This window comes from Macaca thibetana, chromosome 11, assembly GCF_024542745.1.
Source record: "Macaca thibetana thibetana isolate TM-01 chromosome 11, ASM2454274v1, whole genome shotgun sequence".
Classification (NCBI taxonomy): Eukaryota; Metazoa; Chordata; class Mammalia; order Primates; family Cercopithecidae; genus Macaca; species Macaca thibetana.
The window spans coordinates 82,062,782-82,086,451 of record NC_065588.1 but is presented as its reverse complement, the minus strand read 5'-3'; the positions used below and the strand labels follow the sequence as shown (position 1 = coordinate 82,086,451).

Sequence of the window (23,670 nt, the reverse complement as noted above, 5' to 3'; positions counted from 1 at the left end):
TAGTTGTCTTTTTATTAGCTATCTAGTTCATTTAACAGACAAAAAATTCAGTACAAGGTCATTCATTAAAATAGGAATAATTAACAATAGTTCATTATTCAATCTTTCAGCTGTTCCTATTTTATCACAATAACTTTTCCTATAATTGAGAGATTCATGAGGAAGTCTTGAAAAGAATGTATGTTTCTTTCAATTCAATAAAACATTCAGTCAAAATAATAAAAGAGGTGCTATTACTTTGTTTTGGGTGAATGATATGTAAGCTAGGCTTTGCTGTAGGACTTTGAGCTCATAAGCTGGTATAAAATATCAAACATTTTGACTGTTTAAACAACTCAAGATATGTTTTGCAAAATTACAAAACATTATACATGTGACTTAATTAATATCTACTCCAATTATACACAACACATCATGCTGAAGATTTAGATTTATTTGAAAACACTTAGTCTAATTTATATTAGTGCAGAAAAATCACATTCAATAAACCACAATTGTAGAAGAGACAAATAAGTGTGTTTTGTCACATTTTCACACAAATATAATTTGATATTTAAAGTATGATGAATCACAATCACATGTAAATAAATGATTTATTCTCTCAGTAGTAGTAAGAATCTCTTTTGAGTATGTAGGGTCTTCTGGGTTTATTCTCATACAGCTGCCGTTTGAGAATATAAGGAATTTTTCTCTTTATGACTTCTTCCTTTTCATTTTTGTCATTTCCAGTATCAAGAATATCTTCCTGGATTAACTGCAAGATAGAGATGAAGTAAGTGAAACTTACATGAATAAACTCTTTTGTTTCAGAGCATTTTTCTACATTCTATCTCATTTGCTGTTAAGACAGCAAGACATATGTAGGTGAGATACGAGATACATGAAGTTCAAAGAAATTGTTTTTTCAAAGGAGAGACGTCTATTCAGTGGCTGCAATAGTATAAGAACATGGTAATTCTGACTCAGTTCAGGATTCTTCCTAGTTCACCAGGCTAGCTCTTTTAAAAAATTTCTATATACTTTACTAGTTATGTATTTCAAGACTGTACACTAATCCCACCTTTTGTAGAAAAACACCAAATAGACCTTTGAGTACTTTTCAGGCTTCAATTTATGATGGAAATGCCAAAAGTATGAAATATATATTTCAATATAGTTTTTGATCTGGTAAACCAAGTTTGGCCACAAAGGTAACAAAATTTTATATTCAATTAAGTCAGTTACTGATTTGACATGAAAACCATTCTACTTAGTAGAATTGGTCTACATAGTAGTTTATTGAGGATTTTTTTTGGGGGGGGTAAGTAACATATAATGGACATTTTCCTATATAAAAATATAGGCAGGAGTGTAGTGGTGCGATCTTGGTTCACTGCAAGCTCCGCCTCCCGAGTTCACGCCATTCTCCTGCCTCAGCCCCCTGAGTAGCTGGGACGACAGGCGCCGGCCACCACGCCCGGGTAATTTTTTGTAGTTTTAGTGGAGACGAGATTTCACCGTGTTAGCCAGGATGGTCTCGATCTCCTGACCTAGTGATCAGTCCGCCTCAGCCTCACAAACTACTGGGATTACAGGCGTGAGCCACCATGCCCAGCCAAAACATATTTTAAATACTAAACAATTTACCAGAAATTTAAATTAAATAATTAATAGTAAATTTAAAACTGATCTTTTCAGTTTTTTGTTTATCTTTTTGCTTACCAGTTATAATAAACACTAGAAATTCTGCCTGCACTTCTTCTTATCTACAGGGTAGCTCTTTGGTAGTCAATCACAAGTTTGTTAGATTAGCAGGGAAGGCACCCTCAGATCTCCAATGCTAGTGTAAATCCAGAATATAAAATATTGACCAAATTTCTCTTAGAGGTTAATTTGAAAGAAATGTTTCCCTTGTCAGAAATTTTTAAACATCTGTTTTGTTTTTGTTGAAGAATTTATTTTTCTTCCCCCTCCTCTTCTTTATCCTAACATTGTTCTATATCTTCTCAAAGCTGTAATTTATATTTCAGAGCAAAATATATCAATGAAGGCAATAAATTGTAAAGCATTTTGCAAGTACATTATTACACACTGGTGTGTATTTATAAACAAACACAGAACACAAAGGTTTCCAAATAAACTGAAATGATGGGCAGATATATATCCCTATTATATATACCTTTATATAAATTAAAAATACTTTTATTTGCCTAATATATTCAAACACAACAGGTTCCAGATAAAACTGAAATAATAGAGATATATTAGGTTGGTGCAAAAGTAATTGTGGTTTTTGCCATCAACAGTAATGGCAAAAGTAATGGCAAGAACCACAATTACTTTTGCAACAACGTAATACATCCTTATCTTATATTTGTATATACATAAAAATATATTTTTTATTTGCCTAATATATTCAAATACAAATGGAAAACTTTATGTTTTATTCCAGTTTTACTTGGATTACTTTGTTTATAGATTTATAAATCCAGTTTGTTTATAGATCACTACACATGACTTTGTGTTTCTAAGACAACATTTTGAGTTGCTTAAATTTGTTAGACATGCCACCACCTACAACAACAAAAATTGCCTAAACATGCCATCCACTTAAGCATAATAAAAACATGTAGATCAAATCTGCCTGAAGATATATCCTCTTTTTAAGGTTGAAGAAAAACATATTTTGCTCAGTTTCAAATATTTGAAGGACACTTTGAAGATTTGAAGCAATGTTGACTTCAACACGTGGCTTGTTCTTCAATACTTGTAACTCTTCTTGTTATGATTATGATTGGGAATTTAATAAATCAATACAAATGACAGTTAACTAGTGTAACTATAATCATATTAATATTTTGTTATTGCTATACCTCCCAGTGTTGAAAAGCCCTGCTGTGACAGATTTTGTGAAGCTGGTATATTGTCAACATTGCTTCCAAGCTAAAGCCATCTAAAGCTGTGGGAAGTTTCCTTCTTGTAATAAGCTGCTCTTCATGAACTTCTCCTGTTTCCTCAGCTGGGCTGTTCAAATTATTTACAAGACTGCAAACATTTAGCAGAGTCATCTTCCAAGAGGGAACATGTGCTTTACTAATCTGAAACATAAAATAAAAAAAAAAAACCCTGCAATTAAAACTTGTGTTACATGAGCAAGAAATGAATTCCCAGTGTGCTAAACCATCACATTTAGGGTCTAATTGCTACTCCAGTCTAATAAACACAGTGTTATTTATTTAGTAACATCATGTTCACAAAGTTGTATAGTGCCAATATCTCATAAATTCTATTTAACAAAACGCAATAGTCATATTCACATACACATGCACTTATGTGTATACACACAGAGCAAAGTAAAAAAGCAAGGAAATTAAAATGACATCAGAAATATATAAATATGATATATATATCACAGATGAAAAATTAAAAATAAAAAATTATTCCATATCTATTACATTTCAGCTTAATGTTTAATGGGGCAGTGACAAAGATGGTATTATTAAATGTGGACAATTAAAAAGCATGAAGATAGTAATGCATTCCACACATTAATAATTGTTATGGGTAGCATCACAGATTATTTAGGACCTTTATGTATTAACTTGCACCTGGGAATTAGGTAAATCTATACCAAGACACCAAGGCACGTAACTTATCCCATTTTCTAACACAGACTATTAACTTCCATTGTCTATTTTTGAACTGAAGATGTTGTAGCCATTGGTATTCTGATTGAGTACTAAACAATGAGAACACATGGGCACAGGGAGGGGAACAACCCACACTGGGGCCTGTCAGAGGGTGGGGTGGAGGAAGCAAGAGCTTTAGGAAAAATAGCTAATGCATGCTAGGCTTAATACCTAGGTGATGGGTTGATAGATGCAGCAAATCACCACAGCACACCTTTACCTATGTAACAAACCTGCACATCCTGCACATGTACCGCAGAACGTATTCCTAGGTACGGATTGGAATTTTAGAAACTTGCTTTCAAGACCCCAGCAGAGGAGTAATAGGGCCCAGAATACAAAGTTGTATTTGGCTCAATTAAAGAAAAAAGAATTAGAACATGTGAAAATAACGTGTCTGGTATAGGGAGAATTAAATCCAGACATACAATGAAGAGTACAGTTTAGTAATTTCTAAATACATTATAGAATGGTAAATGTCTAGAAGACTATGAGCTGCATTTAAAAACAAGGAAACACAGGTAAGCAAGGTAAACTAATCCACTTGCTAAAGATAAAATATTTAATAAGTCACTGTTTCAGGATTAGATCTCAGTGCTCCTGCTTGCCAGTCCATTGCTCTCCCCTCTCTACTACATTTCTTTTGCAGGTTGTAATGAACTGTTATTTCTAATTTAAGGAAATAAAAAAACACCTTTTTATTTCCCCCAATATAATAAACAAAGGCAAAGAGCTCACTTTGTTTTCATTTAAACTGAGACCAATATACCTTTCATCATACCCAATGTAAAAGGCATGGAAACAAGTTCCTTTAAAAACATTTACAGGCACGTAAATATGTGTGGCAATTAATTAAAATTGCAAAATACTGATTGATAGAACTATAATTTCTTTACCTGTCATATCAACACCTTTAACTTCTTTTAACTAAAATATTTTTTTTTTTCAAAAAGGAAATGCCTCTTAAGGAACTTTTAAATCTGGATGGGAAGTTATTACTATAGGAAAAGGATACCATATTGATAATGAAAGTTCATATGTTCTTCAACCCAGAGTTAAAGAAAAGAAAAAGTTACCTTTGATGTATGCATGCTGGTCAATAAATCTGCTTCTAATGCTTTCATTTCCTCCTCTGAATCTGAGTAAAATCAAAATCAGGTTTACTATAATCACATATCATATAATTATATCATAATCTACAGATTTTAGGTTAATTTTAAAAAGTAGTCTTAGAGGTTAATGTCTTTCTTATGTATTTTCTTAAAAATAGTAATCTTAAAAAACAAATTTTAGGTATATTTTAGCATAATAGGAAGCTAAAATAGTAGAAGCACTTCTAAGAAAATAAGCATATGATTATTTGTTCAGACAGCTGTTGATGACTTCGAGTTGTTTAAACTTTGAATTTCAGATTTTTAAAATGTGATTATATTGTATAACACATATTTTTACCAAATATGCTAGAGTAGTTTATTTCTTACCAGCCATAGTTTACCTATATAGAAAATATGCATATTAACATTTAAAAACACAACATAATGAAGATTATACAAGAGACTTTTTCAAGACAAAACCAAAGGGTATTGCTTACTGATAATTTTAGAATAATACAGATACTGAGATTTACTTAACTTGAGATGCTTTTTTACAAAACATACGTTGAAAGAATTGTATTTGTACTTTAAGTAAGAATTCGGAATTATGTATCCTTAATTTTATCATAGGTGTTTAAGAAAATTGTTTAAAGCACAAGTAGAGCTGTTCAACAATACATGTACAATAGCATTGAAAATGGGTCTCTGGATTTTTTTAAAAACTCTATCCAAGTTTCTGTTAATGAATATTTTACAGAGAAGGAAAATTTAGAAAATAGTGTACGATAATAAAAATCAAGTTAAAAATGACTCTATCTTTCTTGTACTTCACACTCAGTAAAAAGAAATGTCAGAATCGGAGAAACTATTGGCTTAATTTTACCTAGAACCTAAATTATACAAGAGATCTTCTCTCCTTATTTGTTAGAGACATAATCTGTTTTAGGAATTTATGAACAATGTATACTCAAATCCTCATAAGTTTTGCATTATTACAACAAGTAGTTTCAAGTTAATCATCACAGTGCTTAATCAATAACCCAGTTTTTCTTCCAGAAGTATGTGAATCTTTAATCTCATATAACTTTCAGATAAAATCACAATTGTAGAAAAGTTTGTTTTTTCTCATAAGATTTGAAAAGTAGAAGCTGAAAGTTATGTTCTGATGATTAAAATAAATTTAAAATTTTGCATAAATCACTTTTATATCTTCTTAGATTTTAATGTCATAATTTAAATCAAATGATAGCATGAGTTTGAGTTAAACATTTCAATGTCATATTTATGATACATAAAAGCACGGAGCAGATTAAATTATTTTTGCTGCATTTACTTCCTAAGGTGTTCTTTTCCCTTTGAAGTGGTCATTCAAATATTTCTTAAATATTAAGTACAGCCTTTTGCAATGGTTGTAATATTTCATGTTATACCTTTCAATTTAAATCTTATTTTCAAAGTGTGTTATTTATAGATATTTAGGACTATATAACTTCTCCTTTCACACCACATGCAAAACACTCTGAAGTCAAATCATTTCCATCAATATAAGAATACCAATTCTCCAACTGTATTTTGTATTAACTTAAATGGCATGGAAAAAATGCCAAACAGTTATATTAATAGCATACTTATTAGACTATGCAAACTGTATTCTCAAAAAGGATCTGGAATATTTTTGTATTTTTCTAGAAATGAATATCTACAAATAATGCTTCATTCATTTTTCAGTAAGCATCCATTTTCACTTTATGTGTTATCTTAACACAAACAATTAAGAAAATAATATGGGGACTATTACAAGGGCATGAGGGCCACCGTTTCCTAAGAGATTGAATGAGGATGAGAGTAAAACATTTTAAATGGAATGGGATTTAATGATGGGTTTGCAGCTTGACAGCCACTGTCTCTGTACTTCTCATTAGATAATGATCAGCCTAATTGAAAGTTTTGTAAGGTTTTTTTTTTTTTTTTTTTTTTTTTTCCTCTAGTGGTTGCATTCCAAAGGGGGTCATGCAGTGTTTCATTGAAATCCCTTTTATTGCTTTGTAGATTTTAAAAGGGAAAATGCAGCTCTCAGTAATCATAAAGGCAGAGAAAAAGGTATTCAGTTTCTGTCACTAAAAGGTAAATCCTGAATAAAAGGGAGCAACTCTTCTCCCTCGATACATGAACATAAGTAGCAACACACTGCAAAAGAGAAAAAAGAAATCACTTCAGGGAGTTGTGAAATTCTGTTTTGCTTACCTGAGCACAGACTCCAGGAACTGAAAGCCAGGAGTAGCATGCATACAAGCTGGATTTTCATTCCTGCCATCATCTTTCAGCCTTCTAACAAGCCAATTCCATAAAAGTCAGAAGCACACTGAAGGGGGCTCTCTCTAGCACTTCCTCTTGCCTTCAGCTGGCTTTGAAAGTGAGTGAACTATGAGAGGTGCTCTGGCCATTCCCCTATATATATAAGCAGGAGGATGATGTCATTGATTGTACAGGCATTATCTTTGCAGGATGTGCCCTATCTTCACCTCTATCCTTTCCCCCTTCGCCCTGCTTTCTCCTCCCCTTTTCCTTTGTCCCCCTCTGCTCTCCTCCCCCATTTCTGAACCTTGAGTGAAAGTGACGATCTTCCCTAATTGCTGCTGCTGCTGCTTTGGATTTCTGACGCACAGAAGGAGTCATTCAACTGCACTGCTATGTACAGCATACTGACAGAGAACCCCCAGTATCATCCTTTTCCCACTTCGCATTCCCCCACTGCAAAAGTCATTTTGATTTTGTGAAATATGAGATCTGTTATTTCTAATTTTTAAGTAAAATCTCAAGGATGAATGCATTAAATCAGTGATTCCTTAGGCTTGAAAGTTCTTGAAGAGTTAGGGGCTTTTCTGGTAATTCAAACTTCTGAGCAAATGTTTAGTGGTTCCAAAACTAATACAGGTTTTAAATAATCCACGCTAGAATAAGATGGAATATGGTCAGAGAATCAGTTATAAAAATTAAGCAAATAAATTTAGAGAATAGAAACAAAGCCAATAAAAAGAAATAATAGATCCAGGGAATAAGATATTATTTCCCAACAAATCAAAAATATTTTATTGTAAGTAATGAGAGATGACTGAACTATGTGTGCTGACTTTTGGTTGAATGTATTAGAAAAACAATTTCATGTTTATAAAATCCAGCTCTAAATTACTTAAATGTTAGCACATAAAAATTTGTATTGTTGTATCACTGACTTTTTTTTCTGTACATTATCTCTTTTTGTGCCTATATTTTTCTGCTCTTTTTGAATTCATTCGTGATGCCATGTCTCATTCTTTGTATAATTCCCTTCTCAACTGTTTTTACTATTGCATAAGCTTACTTTCCCTGTTATAATACTCTTTTCATCATAAAAATGAGATTGTATTTTTGGCAAGGAGACAATCCTAAATAACCACCGTTCACCAAAGTCACTTTTCTATGATAGTCTTCGTGTTTTTAATGGGTTATACTGATACCCATTCTTTGTCTGAGTTCTGAAAGAAAATTGCTCAAAATGCCTTTTAGAGTAAAGCTTTCTTCTTGTAGTAAGCGTTTCAAGATACATGGGGTGATTTGACAAGTCAATGCTGTTAGAGATGTGAATATTTGAATGTAAAGTTGTCTGAGCATTGTTTAATTTTTAAATAAATCAATCATATAGTAACAGTTGAGAAACAAATAGGATTGATTCCTATAGATAACTGATTTATGTTATACAATCTATGAGTTTAACTTTTTCGCCTTTACCCTAAACTTAAGGAAAGAGATTAATTCCAAGCATTTAATAATTACTCAGAATAGTAAGGAGTCTTTCATATAATACCAGGAATTTAATAATAAATGATATATTTATTACTTTTAGTTTGTTTTGTGAACTTACATAAAATACGATATTGAACATACGTGGAGGAAAGTTTCTGTAAAGTATTTGGTTGACAAAGAAATGTGAAATACATTCATTTAGATGTTTTCTGCTTTCCTACCATTAGGGGGAGCAATGGAAGCTTGAAACTCTTTATTTTCACTTAACAGAGTTGAAGTGAGGATTTGTGCTTACTTTCCTGTTATGATCAGAGCATCTTTGTGACAGAATCCTCTTAAAGCCACTTTGATTAACAAATCAGGAAAATTATATATACTTTGCATGATAATTAAATTAGTTGTTTTCTCTGCTTTTGAATTGCAAATACAAAGAATGATCTTTTAAAATGTATGATAGCAGTCTAATAGTAAAAAGGAAGTGTGATTCTTATTTTCCTGAAATGATTTCTTCAATATGTTGACAAAATTGATTCCTAATTAATTAGAAAAAAGGGGGAGAAAGAATAATGGAAATTCATTTTAAATATATAACATGGATATTAGTTGTTAATGTGAAAATTGAGATATATGATAAACATTCAAGAACAGGGGAAACATTAAGTTATGTCAAATAATTCAAACTCAAATAGATGCTATATGCTATTTTTCTTTTGGGGAAAAAAGATGTATAACTTTGGTAGAATTATGAGGTAGATAAACTTTGACCTCTAATTGGTATTTTCTTTTAATGTTTTTTGTTTTTTGTTTCTGGCTCTAATCTAATGCCTTCAAGCTACAGATAAACCAATAAAACAATTTGTTGTAGGGATAAAGGTTAAGTATGTATTTTTCCACTTAAAAAGTACCCTACGAACTCCCTAAATGAAGCCTTTAATGCAAGATTGTAGACACCTCGCTACGGAGATGGATGAACTGTTTTTATTTCAAAGGCTTTTTACCCGAGATCCTTTTTTTTCCCCTTTTTTTTCAAGATGGGGTCTCTCGCTGTCGCCAGGCTGGAGTGCAGTGGCATGATCTTGGCTCACTGCAATCTCCACCTCCTGGGTTCCAGCAATTATCCTGCCTCAGCCTCCTGAGAAGCTGGGATTACAAGCACACCACCATGCCCAGCTAATTTTTGTATTTTTAGTAGAGATGGGGTTTCACCATGTTGGCCAGGATGGTCTCGATCTCTTGACCTCGTGATCCGCCCGCCTCAGCCTGCCAAAGTGCTGGGATTACAGGCGTGAGCCACCCCGGCCTACCTTATATCCTTCTAAGGGTTACCTAGTTCTTAAAATATCTGATAAAGATTTTAAACATTGTCCTTTAATAATCTTCCTGTGTTGGCCTTCTTAAGTGGATGTCACTTGTTAGGTACCTGTCAATTGCAATATCTCTAAAGTAGGTAGATTTCTAAGCTTGTACTGTTACTTATGTCAGACTTTTATTAGGTAATTGCTGAAAATAATCAACAGAAACACCTGAAGAATTGGAGTGGTCTGAAAGCTTATCTGGTTTGGAGAAGGGCAAGCTCTGGAGCCAACTGATGAAGCGTTGGTTCTTCAGCTCCTGACAGTTTCTTCCTATAGCTCTAGTGACTTTAACACCTCAATAACAACTTCCTGGCCTTTCCAATCTTTTGGTAACCTAAATGTCCAAAACTTGGCCTGTTGTGTTTCCACAACCTGGAATCTCCCCTTCACCTTCCTTTGATCATCCTGTATTTTATGGCCTAATCAACAAAAATATTTCCAAGTTTGAGTCCTGAAAGTAGTATTTTCTACTTCCATTTTTCCTAATTTTCTGTTAAATGCTCAGTAGTTTGTTTATACAGTTTATGGTAAACTGTAAACTGCTAGAAGGAAAACATTCTGACTTCTAAGGTTTATAATCCACAAGTGATCAATACATACTTACTAAATTGAATGAAAGTACTGATTATGTTAAATTTCTTACATGCCCTTTCCATGTTTTAATTTCAAATGTTTCTTTCAGCCATACCTTTTAACACTCTTTTGTTATCATTAATCTTCATATTTTATGTGAATTTTTATGGTCAGTTTTCTCAGACTTTTGTCTCATCATCCTTTTCCTCTCTGACTGGAAAAGTTAACTTTAAAAAAATCATTCAAGAAGATTGTCCTTGGATCATGTACAATCATCAGCTGAATGTTTAGATAAATTGTAAGTTTGCTCCATTTCTATAAATGAGTCTATCATTTGAAGCTGCAACTGATTCATCTGAACAAATAATGATGTCAAAGTCTGTGAACCCAATTGATTTTTCTGTTCAATTAAAGTCTATTTTCTAGAAACACAGATGGGTGTTCGCATGCATACACCCACATAGGATGTGTATAACCCAACCTTGGAGATTTAGGTAAATGTAAAACAAACGTTCAATTTCCCAATCTGTATGTAACCTTGTTTTGCCCATAATCCTTACAAATTCCCAGCTCATTTCCTTTCGACTCTTCCTATCTCTGTTGTTGCATCCTTGTAGGTAATCAACCTGGAAAAATTGATGACTGATTTCTATAGTGAAAGCATATTTTGCAACTTAAACCGTAATTACAACACACGCTTTGCTTGGGACTTACACGTTAATGAGTTACTGTATTTAACTAACCACGCTCCACATTGCAGCCATCGCTGACTTCACTTATAATCTTGCTTCTCATGTCTAAGAAAAAATGTAAATACCCACAAAATCACCACCCATTGTGTGTAATGCTCAGGTAGGTGTCCTTATAGGTTTCCCTTTTGAATAAGACCAAAATAAAAATATTACAGGAAAAAATGTTCCTGACAAATTTCTTCTTTCATGTTTCTTAGTTTTATAAATTAGTGTATCTAATGTAATAAATGAGATAAACTGTTATTATAAGAAAACTTTCTCTCTTCTTTTTCAATATTACAAAGTCTAAGAAAATTTCCATGGCATCTGCAATACCTGAAACAGAGCAGATGTACTTAAGCTACCGTCTACCAGGAGCAAATTCAGTGAAACACTTTTTTTCTTTCTCTCAAGAATATACTACATGTTAAATTTGGAATGTAATAGTTTTATATTATTCATACTTCTTGGGTTTATAATTCTTTTTAAATTTACGGTGCTTTCCCAGTGAATCTGATAAGTCTTATGGTTTTGAATCCTATCTATTTCTTAATAACCTCCAAGTTTGTATCTCTGACTACTCGAATTGTATAAGCAGTCACCTCATTAGCAGGTCTACTTGGAGTTTCATTAGGCAAACTTATTGCCTAAAGTAAAACTTTTGATTCCTCCAAACATCTTTCTAAAAATCTTCTGCCCCTCTAGAGTTTTTCATTTCAGTTATTAGAACCATGATTTATTAAGTTGCACAGATCTAAAAACTAGAATCCATTTACATTGTTTCTCTCTCCCCTCCACTTCCAAGCTAGCAAAAACCCCTGGGGTGCAGGCCTGTTCCAAAACATATTTCAAATCCAACTACTTTTCCTTATGTCATTGTTGCCACCCAAGTCCAAGTCACCACCATCTTTCTCCTGAGCTGCCGTAATAACCACTTGAGTAGTCTCCCTACAAACAACCTTGATCCCTTTCAGCTTTCAAAAACTCCAGAAAAGTTTTTAAAAATGTAAATCTACTCCTGTCATTCTCTGCTTAAAACACTATAAAGCTTTCCTCCTGTAATGCCTGATGATGGCCTATGCTACCTGAGTGGGTTTTGTCTTCCTCTCTATCATCATATTCTACCATTCTCCCCTTCTGTTCCTATGTTTCAAGCACATTGGTCTTCTGGCTTTTCTGCAAGATGCCAAGCTTTTTTGTTAAAGATCTGCAATGAACACTGTGATTACTGTTCATCAAATATTCATTCCCTGACTCCTCTCAGAGTGGATGAAATATATTTCCTCACTCTTTGACTTTAACTTAGGAAATTAGACTAGATTTGGCCAGTGGGCTGTTAGTAGACATAAGAAAAAGACAGGCTTGATTTGTGCTTGAAACATAGCGCTTTCCCTTTTTCTCTTCTGTCGTTGCCATGAGAAACTCTTTTCTCAGATGATCCCAAAATGTGGAGGGACATATGGAGCAAAGCTGACCCAGCTGACTTGCACACCTGCAGTGTAAGGCAGAGATTCCTGAGCTTAAAACAAGGTTACCTTAGCTGATTCAGAGACATGTGAACAGAGTTAAATAATTTGCTTTAAGTAATTGACTTTTGGAGTCACTTGTTATACAGCATTTTTGTGGCAATAGCTGACTGATACAACCATTTCTTTTAAAACCTATTCTGCCACTATCCCCATTCAATCTCTACAAGTCTTTATTTGTTCATTTATTTTTGTCTTTTGTTAATAAAAGCATGGACATTCTTGTTTTGTTTCCTTAAATTATCAGAACATAAATAATTCTCCTCATAGTAATCATTCAGTAAATATTGACAATATGCATTAATGAATTAATTGAATTTCAAGAATCCCTCCCTGATGGTTTTAGAATAAGCTACCACTCCCTCACCTCTCACAAGGACATTTTATTCTCCAATATGCAAATAATAAACTCCAGGAAACTTCTTTTGGGGGAAATTCTTAGCAAAATGAAATAGTATGAAAAAATGCTTCCTTTCAAAGATTCTTGAATATTGATTTAATTCCAGTTGGAATTTTGTAAGTTGTCATTGAGGAAAACTGGGTGTATGGTTTTACTGAAGGCCCCAAATTTGTTGAGCCGATTTGTGCAGAGAGGGTAAGTACCGGCAAGTTGTCAGAGACAGAAGACTACAGTCAACATTAGAGTATTCTGAGTCTAGAAGAAATAGCCACTGTAACCACGACTACAGACCTGGGAGTAATCTAAAGAATACATTTGAAATTCATTATTGAAAAGCTACTGTATACCAGGTTAATTTTATTTCATGTAACATAGCATACCATGAAGTAGAGTTCACAGAACATTATTGCTATTGTGCAGGTTAAAAAAAATAAGAGACATAAAGAGTTTAACTAAGGACAATGGGACTTACTAAGTAGAGTATGGGTAGGACTGCAATGTTTTCATTCCAAAGCAACAGCTAATCTTTGTAACATTAATACCAGATCCAAGTGATAAGTCAAAGAAAATCTTGTATTAACATGCTGTGTAAAATATTATGCCAAACAAAGTACTGGCTAATACTTTTAACTTAAAAGTATGTTTAGTGAAAAAATTAGGTGTGATTTTAATTCCAATTTATGAGTTTAACCATGTTTTTCTACCTTTTCAGGCTTAGGTGTATTACACATATTAAACAAAAACACAGACCCTTGATCTCAGAATCCTTCTTCTAATCACAGAGATCATGAAGAACCTAAACGGACTCTGAATGCAATGAATTGTCGTGACTGGGTAGAAGATAGAAAGTATGTATAGAAGAATCAGAGAAAAAGTGAGGTTTTAACTGGAGGGGAGTCACAGCTTGGTGCCTGGGAAGGAGAATATTTCCCACTTTGTACTCTAGGTGGAGGCACTAGTATGTACAGAATGGAAATGTCAGGGAAGAACTCACAGTACTAGATCATATTTTAATGTCATTATAATTCATTGACCCAGAAAATGTTAAAACTGAAAAATGCTGTATGAAGCTAGTCTCATACTTTCATTTTTCAGAAAAAGAAATAGAAGTCCAGATACTCTAGGTGAGTTACAAATTTCCTTCACCTTCCAACTCTTAATCACATAGGTGCTAACTGCTCTGAGACTGACCTCCCTTCTCTTCTGAGGGGAAGGATTGATTCTCCAACATCCGTCAAGCTACTTTGAGAAATAATTTCTTCTTTGTGAGTTTCTGTATAGCATCCCCACAAGTTGGAACACATCAAAGGGATTAGTCACTATGAAATAGGCTTTCCTTTTGGACAGCCTATTTTTTGTCTTTATTCCACAGAATGTTTTTCTTTTGGCACATTCAATTCTGTTGCTATCGTCCAGTAAACACAAATCCTTTAGCTCCTAGATCATGGAATCTCTACTTGGATAAACTTTTGTTTTATTATGTAACATCATCTCCTTTTTCCTAAGTCTCTCTGGCCCTGAAGTTGAACGGACATGGTCATATGTCAGATAACCATACTCAAATACCTACAAGGACCAGGCAGGTAACATATCCTATTTAGGTTCTATCTAAGGGGATCATCTTCATGCTACTGAGCTTCAGATGATTTTTCTCCATAAGAAAGTACAAACTGGGGTGGAGGGGTGGGGCCAAGGCCAAGGTGGCCCACTAGAAACAGCGGCATGGGGAGACTCCTATCTAAAAATAAAACATAATAAGTGTGAGAATCCTTTACCGGCAACCAAGGTATCCAGGTTATCTCATCAGAACTGACTAGGAGGCTGGCATGATCCATGGAGAGGAAGAACAGTGTGGGGCGGTGGCCCACCTGAGAGTCACATGGGGCAGGGGACCCCCTACCCCCAGCCAAGGGAAGCAGTGAGTGAGCGTGCTACCCAGCTAGGGAAACTGTGCTTTTTCCATAGTACTGTGCAACCCATGAATTGGAAGATCCCACTCACGAACCCACACCACTGGGGCCTAGCGTCCCAACCCTGGAGCTGCGCAGATTCTCAACAGCCTCTCAGCTGGAATCTGCTTAAGCCTACCAAGCTGCCAGCACCACAGCTGTAGCTCACTGCTGTCTAAGCCATTTGAGCTCCTTGGGGAAAGGGTAGCAGCCAGCACTGGGACTCACAACTGCCTAATATGCTAAGCTCCCTGGGTGGGGGAAGGGCAGCATTCATCTCTATAGCTCCAGACTGCACTTTCGCCTTGCTGGAGCCAGGGAGGCTGGACCACTTGGTCCTAAGATGTGTCTCCCACAGCCCAACACTCCAACTGTGGCAAATGGCAGCAAGACTACCTTTTCAGGCCTGACCCTGACTCATCCTTCCTCACTGGGTGGGGCTTCCCTGCAGGAACTCCAATAACTCCAGCCAGAGGCTCAGGGACAGAATCTGGATTTCCCTGGGCCTGAATCCCTAGTGGGAAGGGTGGCTGCAGTCTCTGTGAACCAGCAGACTTAGCCTTTCCTCCTGGTAGTTCTGAGGAATCTGGGCAGCCCAAACAACTGAGTTTTCCCCCAGTGAAGCACACCCCCTCCACCAAGGGACAAAGTGGTTCACTAAATTGGTCTTGTTCCCCATGCCCCCAAATTGGGTAAGACCTCCAACAGGGGTTGTCAGACATCCTATACAGGACCAATCCTACTGGCATCAGCTTGATGCCCCTCAAGTTCAGAGATCCCAGAAGAAGGAGCAGGCACTTATCTTTGCTGTTCTCCCAACTCCTTGAGTGACATCTCTGGCATGGGGATGAACCAGATGAGTAGGGCCTGAGGTAAACCCCCAGCAAACTGCAGCAGCCCTACAGAAAAGGGACCTGACCATTGAAAGAAAAACAAAGAGAAAGCAAGAACAATAGCATGAACCATAACAAAAAAGCTCCCACAAGAACCCCATCCAAGTGTCAGCAGCCTCAAAGATTGAAACTAGATAAACTCATAAAGATGAGAAAGAATCAACTAAAAAATGCTGAAAACCCAAAAAACCAGAGTGCCTCTTCTCTTTCAAATGATCGCGATGTCTCACCAGCAAGAGTGCAGAACTGAACAAAGGATGAGATGGACAAATTGACCAAAGTCGGCTTCATAAGATGGATAATAAAAAACGACACTAAGCTAAAGGAGCATGTTCTAACCCAAGGCAAAGATGCTAAGAACCTTGATAAAAGATGAGAGGAACTGCTAACTAGAACAACTAGTTTAGAAGGGAACATACACGACCTGATGGAGCTGAAAAACACAGCACAAGAACTTCCTGAAGCATACACAAGTATCAATAACTGAATGGACCCAGCAGAAGAAAGGATGTCAGAGTTTGAAGTACACCTTGCTGAAATAAGGCATGCAGACAAGGCTAGAGAAAAAAGAATGAAAAGGAATGAACAAAGCCTTCAAGAAATATGGGATTTCATAAAAAGACTGAACCTATGATTAATTGGAGTACTTGAAGGAGGCAGGGAGAATGGAAACAAGCTGGAAAACACACAAGGATAATGCCCAGCAGAACTTCCCCAATCTACCAAGACAGGCAAACATGCAAATTCAAGAAATACAGAGAACACCACTAAGATACTTCATAAGAAGATCAACCCCAAGGCACCTAATCTTTGGATTCTCCAAGGATGAAACGAAGGAAAAAATGTTAAGGGCAGCCAGAGAGAATGACCAGGTCACCTACGAAGTGAAGCCTGTCAGACTAACAGTGGATGTCTTGGCAGAAACTCTACAAGCCAGAAGAGATTGGGGGCCAATATTCAACATTCTCAAAGAAAGAATTTTCAACCAGAATTTCATATCCCGACAAACTAAGCTTCATAAGCAAAGGAGAAATAAAATCCTTATCAGACAAGCAAATGCTGAGAGATTCCACTACCACTAGGCCTGCTTCACAAGAGCACCTGAAAGAAGCACTAAATATGAAAAGGAAAAAAACAGTGCCAGCCACTGCAAAAACATACCAAAATATAAAGTCCAATGGCACTGTGAAGAAACTGCATCAACTAGTGTGCACAATAACCAAATAGCACCATGATGACAGGATGAAATTCACACATAACAATACTAACCTTAAATGTAAATGGCCTAAATGCCCCAATTAAAAGACACAAACTGGCAAGTTGGATAATGGGTCAAGACCCATTGATGTGCTATATTCACGAGACCCATCTCATGTGCAAAGACACACAAAGGCTCAAAATACAGGGATGGAGGAAAATTCACCAAGCAAATGGAAAGCAAAAAAAAAAAAAAAAAAAAAAAAAAAAAAAAATGGTTGCAAGGTTGCAATTCTAATTCTAGTCTCTGACAAAACAGACTTTAAACCTACAAAGATCAAAAAAGACAAAGAAAGGGATTACATAATAGTAAAGGGAACAATTCAACAAGGAGAGCAAACTATTCTAAATATATTTGCACCCAATACTAGAGCATCCAGATTCATAAAACAAGGTCTTAGAGACCTACAAAGAGACTTAGACTCCCACACATTAATAGTAGGAGACTTTAACACCCAACTTTCAATATTAGACAGATCAACAAGACAGAAAAGTATCTAGGACTTGAACTCAGCTCTGGAACAAGTGGACCTAATAGATATTTACAGAACTCTACACTCCAAATCAAAAGAATATACATTTTTCTCAGTGCCACCATGGCACTTATTCTAAAATTGACAACATAATTGGAAGTAAAACATTCCTCAGCAAATGCAAATGAGCTGCAATCATAATAGTCTCTCAGACCACAGTGCAATCAAATTAGAAATCGGGATTAAGAACCTCACTCAAAACCACACAATTATATGGAAATTGAACAACCTGCTCCTGAATGACTCCTGGGTAAATAATGATATTAAGGCAGAAATCTAGTTAACCATCTATCTATTTTGTTAATTTTTAAAAAATAAAAAAATAAAGAAGAAAAGAGAGAAGAATCAAACAGACACATTAAAAAATGATAAATGGGATATCACCACTGACCCTACAGAAATACAAATTACCATCAGAGAATACTATAAACACCTCTGTGCAAATAAACTGGAAAATCGAAAAGAATTGGATAAATTCCTGGATGCATACACCCTCCCAAGACTAAACTAGGAAGAGAAATCCCTGAATAGACCAATAACAAGTCCTGAAATTGAGGCAATAATTAGTAGCCTACCAAACAAAAAAAGTCCAGGACTAGTCAGATTCACAGCCAAATTCTACCAGAAGTACAAAGAGGAGTTGGTACTATTCCTTTTGAAAACTATTCCAAACAATTGAAAAGGAGGGGCTCTTCCCTAACTCATTTTATGAAGCCCGTATCATCCTGAATCCAAAACCAGGAAGAGACACAGCAAAAAAATAAATAAATAAATAAAATAAAATAAAATAAAATAAGATAAATTTCAGGCTAATATCCCTGATGAACACTGATGCAAAAATCCTCAATAAAATACTGGCAAACTGAATCCAGTAGCACATCACAAAACTTATCCCCCACGATCAAGTTGGCTTCATTCCTGGGATGCAAGGCTGGTTCAACATACACAAATCAATAAACATAATCTATCACATAAACAGAAACAAAAGATGAAAATCTCACAATTACCTCAATAGATTCAGAAAAGGCCTTTGATAAAATTCAACATACCTTCATGTTAAAAACTCTCAATAAACTAGATATTGATGGAACATATCTCAAAATAGTAAGAGCTATTTATGACAAACCCACACCCAATATCTTTTTAAATGGGAAAAAGCTGAAAGCATTCCCTTTGAAAACTGGTATATGACAAGAATGTCCTCTCACTACTCTATTTATTATAGTTTTGGAAGTTCTGGCAGGGACAATCAGGCAAGAGAAAGAAATAAAATGTAGTCAAATAGGAAGAGGATGTGAAACTGTCTCTGCTTGTAGACAACATGATTTCATATTTAGAAAACCCTATCATCTCAGCCCCAAAACTCCTTAAACTGATAAGCAACATCAGCAGAGTATAAAACTCAATGTGCAAAAATCACAGGCATTCCTATACACCAACAGTAGACAATCAGAGAGCCAAATCATGAATGAACTCCCATTCACAATCACTACGGAGAATAAAATACCTAGGAACACAGCTAACAAGGGATGTGAAGAACCTCTTCAAGGAGAACTACAAACCACTGCTCAAGGAAATCAGAGAGGACACAAAGAAAAGGAAAAACATTCCATTCTCATGGATAGGAAGACTCAATATCATGAAAATGGCCATACTACACAAAGTAATTTATAGATTAAATGATATTTTCATCAAATTACCATTGGCATTCTTTACAGAATTAGGAAAAAACTACTTTAAATTTTATGGAACCAAAGAAGACCCCGTATAACCAAGATAATCCAAAGCAAAAAGAACAAAACTGGAGGCATCACACCATCTGACTTCACACTATACCACAAGGCTACAGTAATCAAAACATCATGATACTGGCACCAAAACAGACATGTAGACAAATGGAATAGAACAGAGACCTCAGAAACAACACCACACATCTACAACCATCTGATCTTTGACATACCTGACAAAAAGATCAATGGAACAGAACAGAGACCTCAGAAGTAATACCACACATCTACAACATTCTGATCTTTGACATGACAAAAACAAGCAACGCAGAAAGGAAAGGATCTCCTATTCAATAAATGGTGCTGGGGGGAAAACTGACTAGCCATATGCAAAAAAGTGAAACTAAACCTCTTCCTTATATCTTGTACAAAACTTAACTCAAGATGAATTAAAAACTTAAATGTGAAACCTCAAATCACAAAAACCCTAGAAGAAAACTTAGGCAATACCATTCAGGGCATAGGCATGGGCAAGACTTCATGATGAAAATGCCAAAAGCAATGGCAACAAAAAGCCAAAACTGACAAATGAGATCTAATAAACTAAAAAGCTTCTGCACAGCAAAAGAAATTATCATCAGAGTGAACAGGCAACCCACAGAGTGGAAAAAATTTTTGCAATCTACCCATCTGACGAAGGTCTAATATCTAGAATCTACAAGGAACTTAAAGAAATTTACAGGAAACAACCAAACAAACAAACAACCCCATCAAAAAGTGGGCAACATATATAAACAGGCACTTCTCAAAAGTCAACAAACATATGAAAGAAAGCTCAACATCACTGATCATCATCAGAGAAAAGCAAATCAAAACCACAATGACAAACCATTTCATGCCAGTCAGAATGGCAATAGTTAAAAAATCAAGAAACAGGATGGGTGCAGTGGATCACGCCTGTAATCTCAGCACTTTGGGAAGCTGAGGCAGGAAGATCATGAGGTCAGGAGATCAAGGCCATCCTGGCTAACATGGTGAAACCCGGTCTCTACTAAAAACACAAAAAATTAGCCAGGTGAGGTGGCAGGAACCTGTAGTCCCAGCTACTCAGGAGTCTAAGGCAGGAGAATGGCATGAACTCGGGAGGCAGAGCTTGCAGTGAGCCAAGATTGGCCACTGCACTTCAACCTGGGTGACAGAACAAGACTCCATCTCAAAAAAAAAAAAAAAAAAATCAAGAAACAATAGATTCTGACTAGGCTGTGGAGAAATAGGAACCTTTTACACTGTTGGTAGGAATGTAATTTAGTTCAACCATGGTGGAACACAGTATGACAATTCCTCAAAGATCTAGAACCAGAAATACCATTTGACTCAGCAATCTGATTATTGGGTATATACCCAAAGGAATATAAATGATTCTACTATAAAGACACATGCACATGTATGTTTACTGCAGCACTACTTACGAGAGCAAAGACATGGAACCAACCCAAATGCCCATCGGTGATATAGACTGGATAAAGAAAATGTGGTATATATACACTGTGGAATACTATGCAGCCATGAAAAAGAACGAGATCATGTTCTTTATGGAGACATGGATGAAGTTGGAAGCCATTATCCACAGCACACTAACACAGGAACAGAAAATCGAATATTGCATGTTCTCACTCATAAGTGGAAGCTGAATATTGAGAACACTTGGACACAGAGAGGGGAACAACACAAAGCAGTGCTTGTTGAAGGGATGGGGGGTGAGGGAGGGAACTTAGAGGATAGGTTGATAGGTGCAGCAAATCATTGTGATGCACATATACCTATGTAACAAACCTGCATATTCTGCATATGTATCCTGTTTTTTTAGAAGAAATAAAGCAAAACAAAGTTTATTATTATTATTATTATTATTATTATTATTATACTTTAAGTTCTAGGGTACATGTGCATAATGTGCAGGTTTGTTACATAGGTATACTTGTGCCATGTTGGTGTGCTGCACCCATCAACTCGTCAGCACCCATCAACTCATCATTTACATCAGGTATAACTCCCAATGCAATCCCTCCCCCTCCCCCTCCCCGTGATAGGCCCTGGTGTGTGATGTTCCCCTTCCCGAGTCCAATTGATCTCATTGTTCAGTTCCCACCTATGAGTGAGAACATGCGGTGTTTGGTTTTCTGTTCTTGTGATAGTTTGCTAAGAATTATGGTTTCCAGCTGCATCCATGTCCCTACAAAGGACACAAACTCATCCTTTTTTATGGCTGCATAGTATTCCATGGTGTATATGTGCCACATTTTCTTAATCCAGTCTGTCACTGATGGACATTTGGGTTGATTCCAAGTCTTTGCTATTGTGAATAGTGCCCCAATAAACATACGTGTGCATGTGTCTTTATAGCAGCATGATTTATAATCCTTTGGGTATATACCCAGTAATGGGATGGCTGGGTCATATGGTACATCTAGTTCTAGATCCTTGAGGAATCACCATACTGTTTTCCATAATGGTTGAACTAGTTTACAATCCCACCAACAGTGTAAAAGTGTTCCTGTTTCTCCACATCCTCTCCAGCACCTGTTGTTTCCTGACTTTTTAATGATCGCCATTCTAACTGGTGTGAGATGGTATCTCATTGTGGTTTTGATTTGCATTTCTCTGATGGCCAGTGATGATGAGCATTTTTTCATGTGTCTGTTGGCTGTATGAATATCTTCTTTTGAGAAATGTCTGTTCATATCCTTTGCCCACTTTTTCATGGGGTTGTTTGTTTTTTTCTTGTAAATTTGTTTGAGTTCTTTGTAGGTTCTGGATATTAGCCCTTTGTCAGATGAGTAGATTACAAAAATTTCCTCCCATTCTGTAGGTTGCCTGTTCACTCTGATGGTCTGATGGTAGTTTCTTTTGCTGTGCAGAAGCTCTTTAATTTAATTAGATCCCATTTGTCAATTTTGGCTTTTGCTGCTGTTGCTTTTGGTGTTTTAGACATGAAGTCTTTGCCCATGCCTATGTCCTGAATGGTACTACCTAGGTTTTCCTCTAGGGTTTTTATGGCGTTAGGTCTAACATTTAAGTCTCTAATCCATCTTGAATTAATTTTCGTATAAGGAATAAGGAAAGGATCCAGTTTCAGCTTTCTACTTATGGCTAGCCAATTTTCCCAGCACCATATATTAAATAGGGAATCCTTTCCCCATTTCTTGTTTCTCTGAGGTTTGTCAAAGATCAGATGGCTGTAGATGTGTGGTATTATTTCTGAGGACTCTGTTCTGTTCCATTGGTCTGTATCTCTGTTTTGGTACTAGTACCATGCTGTTTTGGTTACTGTAGCCTTGTAGTAGAGTTTGAAGTCAGGTAGCATGATGCCTCCAGCTTTGTTCTTTTGACTTAGGATTGTCTTGGAGATGCAGGCTCTTTTTTGGTTCCATATGAACTTTAAAGCAGTTTTTTCCAATTCTGTGAAGAAACTCATTGGTAGCTTGATGGGGATGGCATTGAATCTATAAATAACCTTGGGCAGTAGGGCCATTTTCACGATATTGATTCTTCCTATCCATGAGCATGGTATGTTCTTCCATTTGTTTGTGTCCTCTTTTATTTCACTGAGCAGTGGTTTGTAGTTGTCCTTGAAGAGGTCCTTTACATCCCTTGTAAGTTGGATTCCTAGGCATTTTATTCTCTTTGAAGCAATTGTGAATGGAAGTTCATTCATGAATTGGCTCTCTGTTTGTCTGTTACTGGTGAATAAGAATGCTTGTGATTTTTGCACATTAATTTTGTATCCTGAGACTTTGCTGAAGTTGCTTATCAGCTTAAGGAGATTTTGGGCTGAGACAATGGGTTTTCTAAATATACAATCATGTCGTCTGCAAACAGGGACAATTTGACTTCTTCTTTTCCTAACTGAATACCCTTGATTTCTTTCTCTTGCCTGATTGCCCTAGCTAGAACTTCCAACACTATGTTGAATAGGAGTGGTGAGAGAGGGCATCCCTGTCTTGTGCCAGTTTTCAAAGGGAATTTTTCCAGTTTTTGCCCATTCAGTATGATATTGGCTGTGGGTTTGTCATAAATAGCTCTTATTATTTTGAGGTACGTTCCATCAATACTGAATTTATTGAGTGTTTTTAGCATGAAGGGCTGTTGAATTTTGTCAAAAGCCTTTTCTGCATCTATTG

General features: G+C 35.9%; 1 protein-coding gene across 1 annotated transcript; it reads right to left on the bottom strand.

The window, feature by feature from the left end:
• Positions 1-412: 412 nt before the first annotated feature.
• NTS (neurotensin) lies at positions 413-7,294 on the bottom strand. Its single transcript, XM_050749442.1, has 4 exons — positions 7,007-7,294; positions 4,745-4,806; positions 2,853-3,077; positions 413-754 (listed from the first exon to the last, which is right to left on the bottom strand). Exons 1-4 carry the CDS (start codon positions 7,077-7,079, stop codon positions 602-604), a joined length of 513 nt encoding a protein of 170 aa, XP_050605399.1. The 5' UTR covers positions 7,080-7,294; the 3' UTR covers positions 413-601.
• Positions 7,295-23,670: the final 16,376 nt, after the last annotated feature.

Excerpts from the sequence above, each read along its gene's own strand:
- NTS (XM_050749442.1), bottom strand. The coding sequence starts at position 7,079 with ATGATGGCAGGAATGAAAATCCAGCTTGTATGCATGCTACTCCTGGCT. Across the intron at positions 4,807-7,006 it reads TTCCTGGAGTCTGTGCTCAG|ATTCAGAGGAGGAAATGAAA; the intron begins GTAAGCAAAACA and ends GATTTTACTCAG. Across the intron at positions 755-2,852 it reads GGGCTTTTCAACACTGGGAG|TTAATCCAGGAAGATATTCT; the intron begins GTATAGCAATAA and ends TCTATCTTGCAG.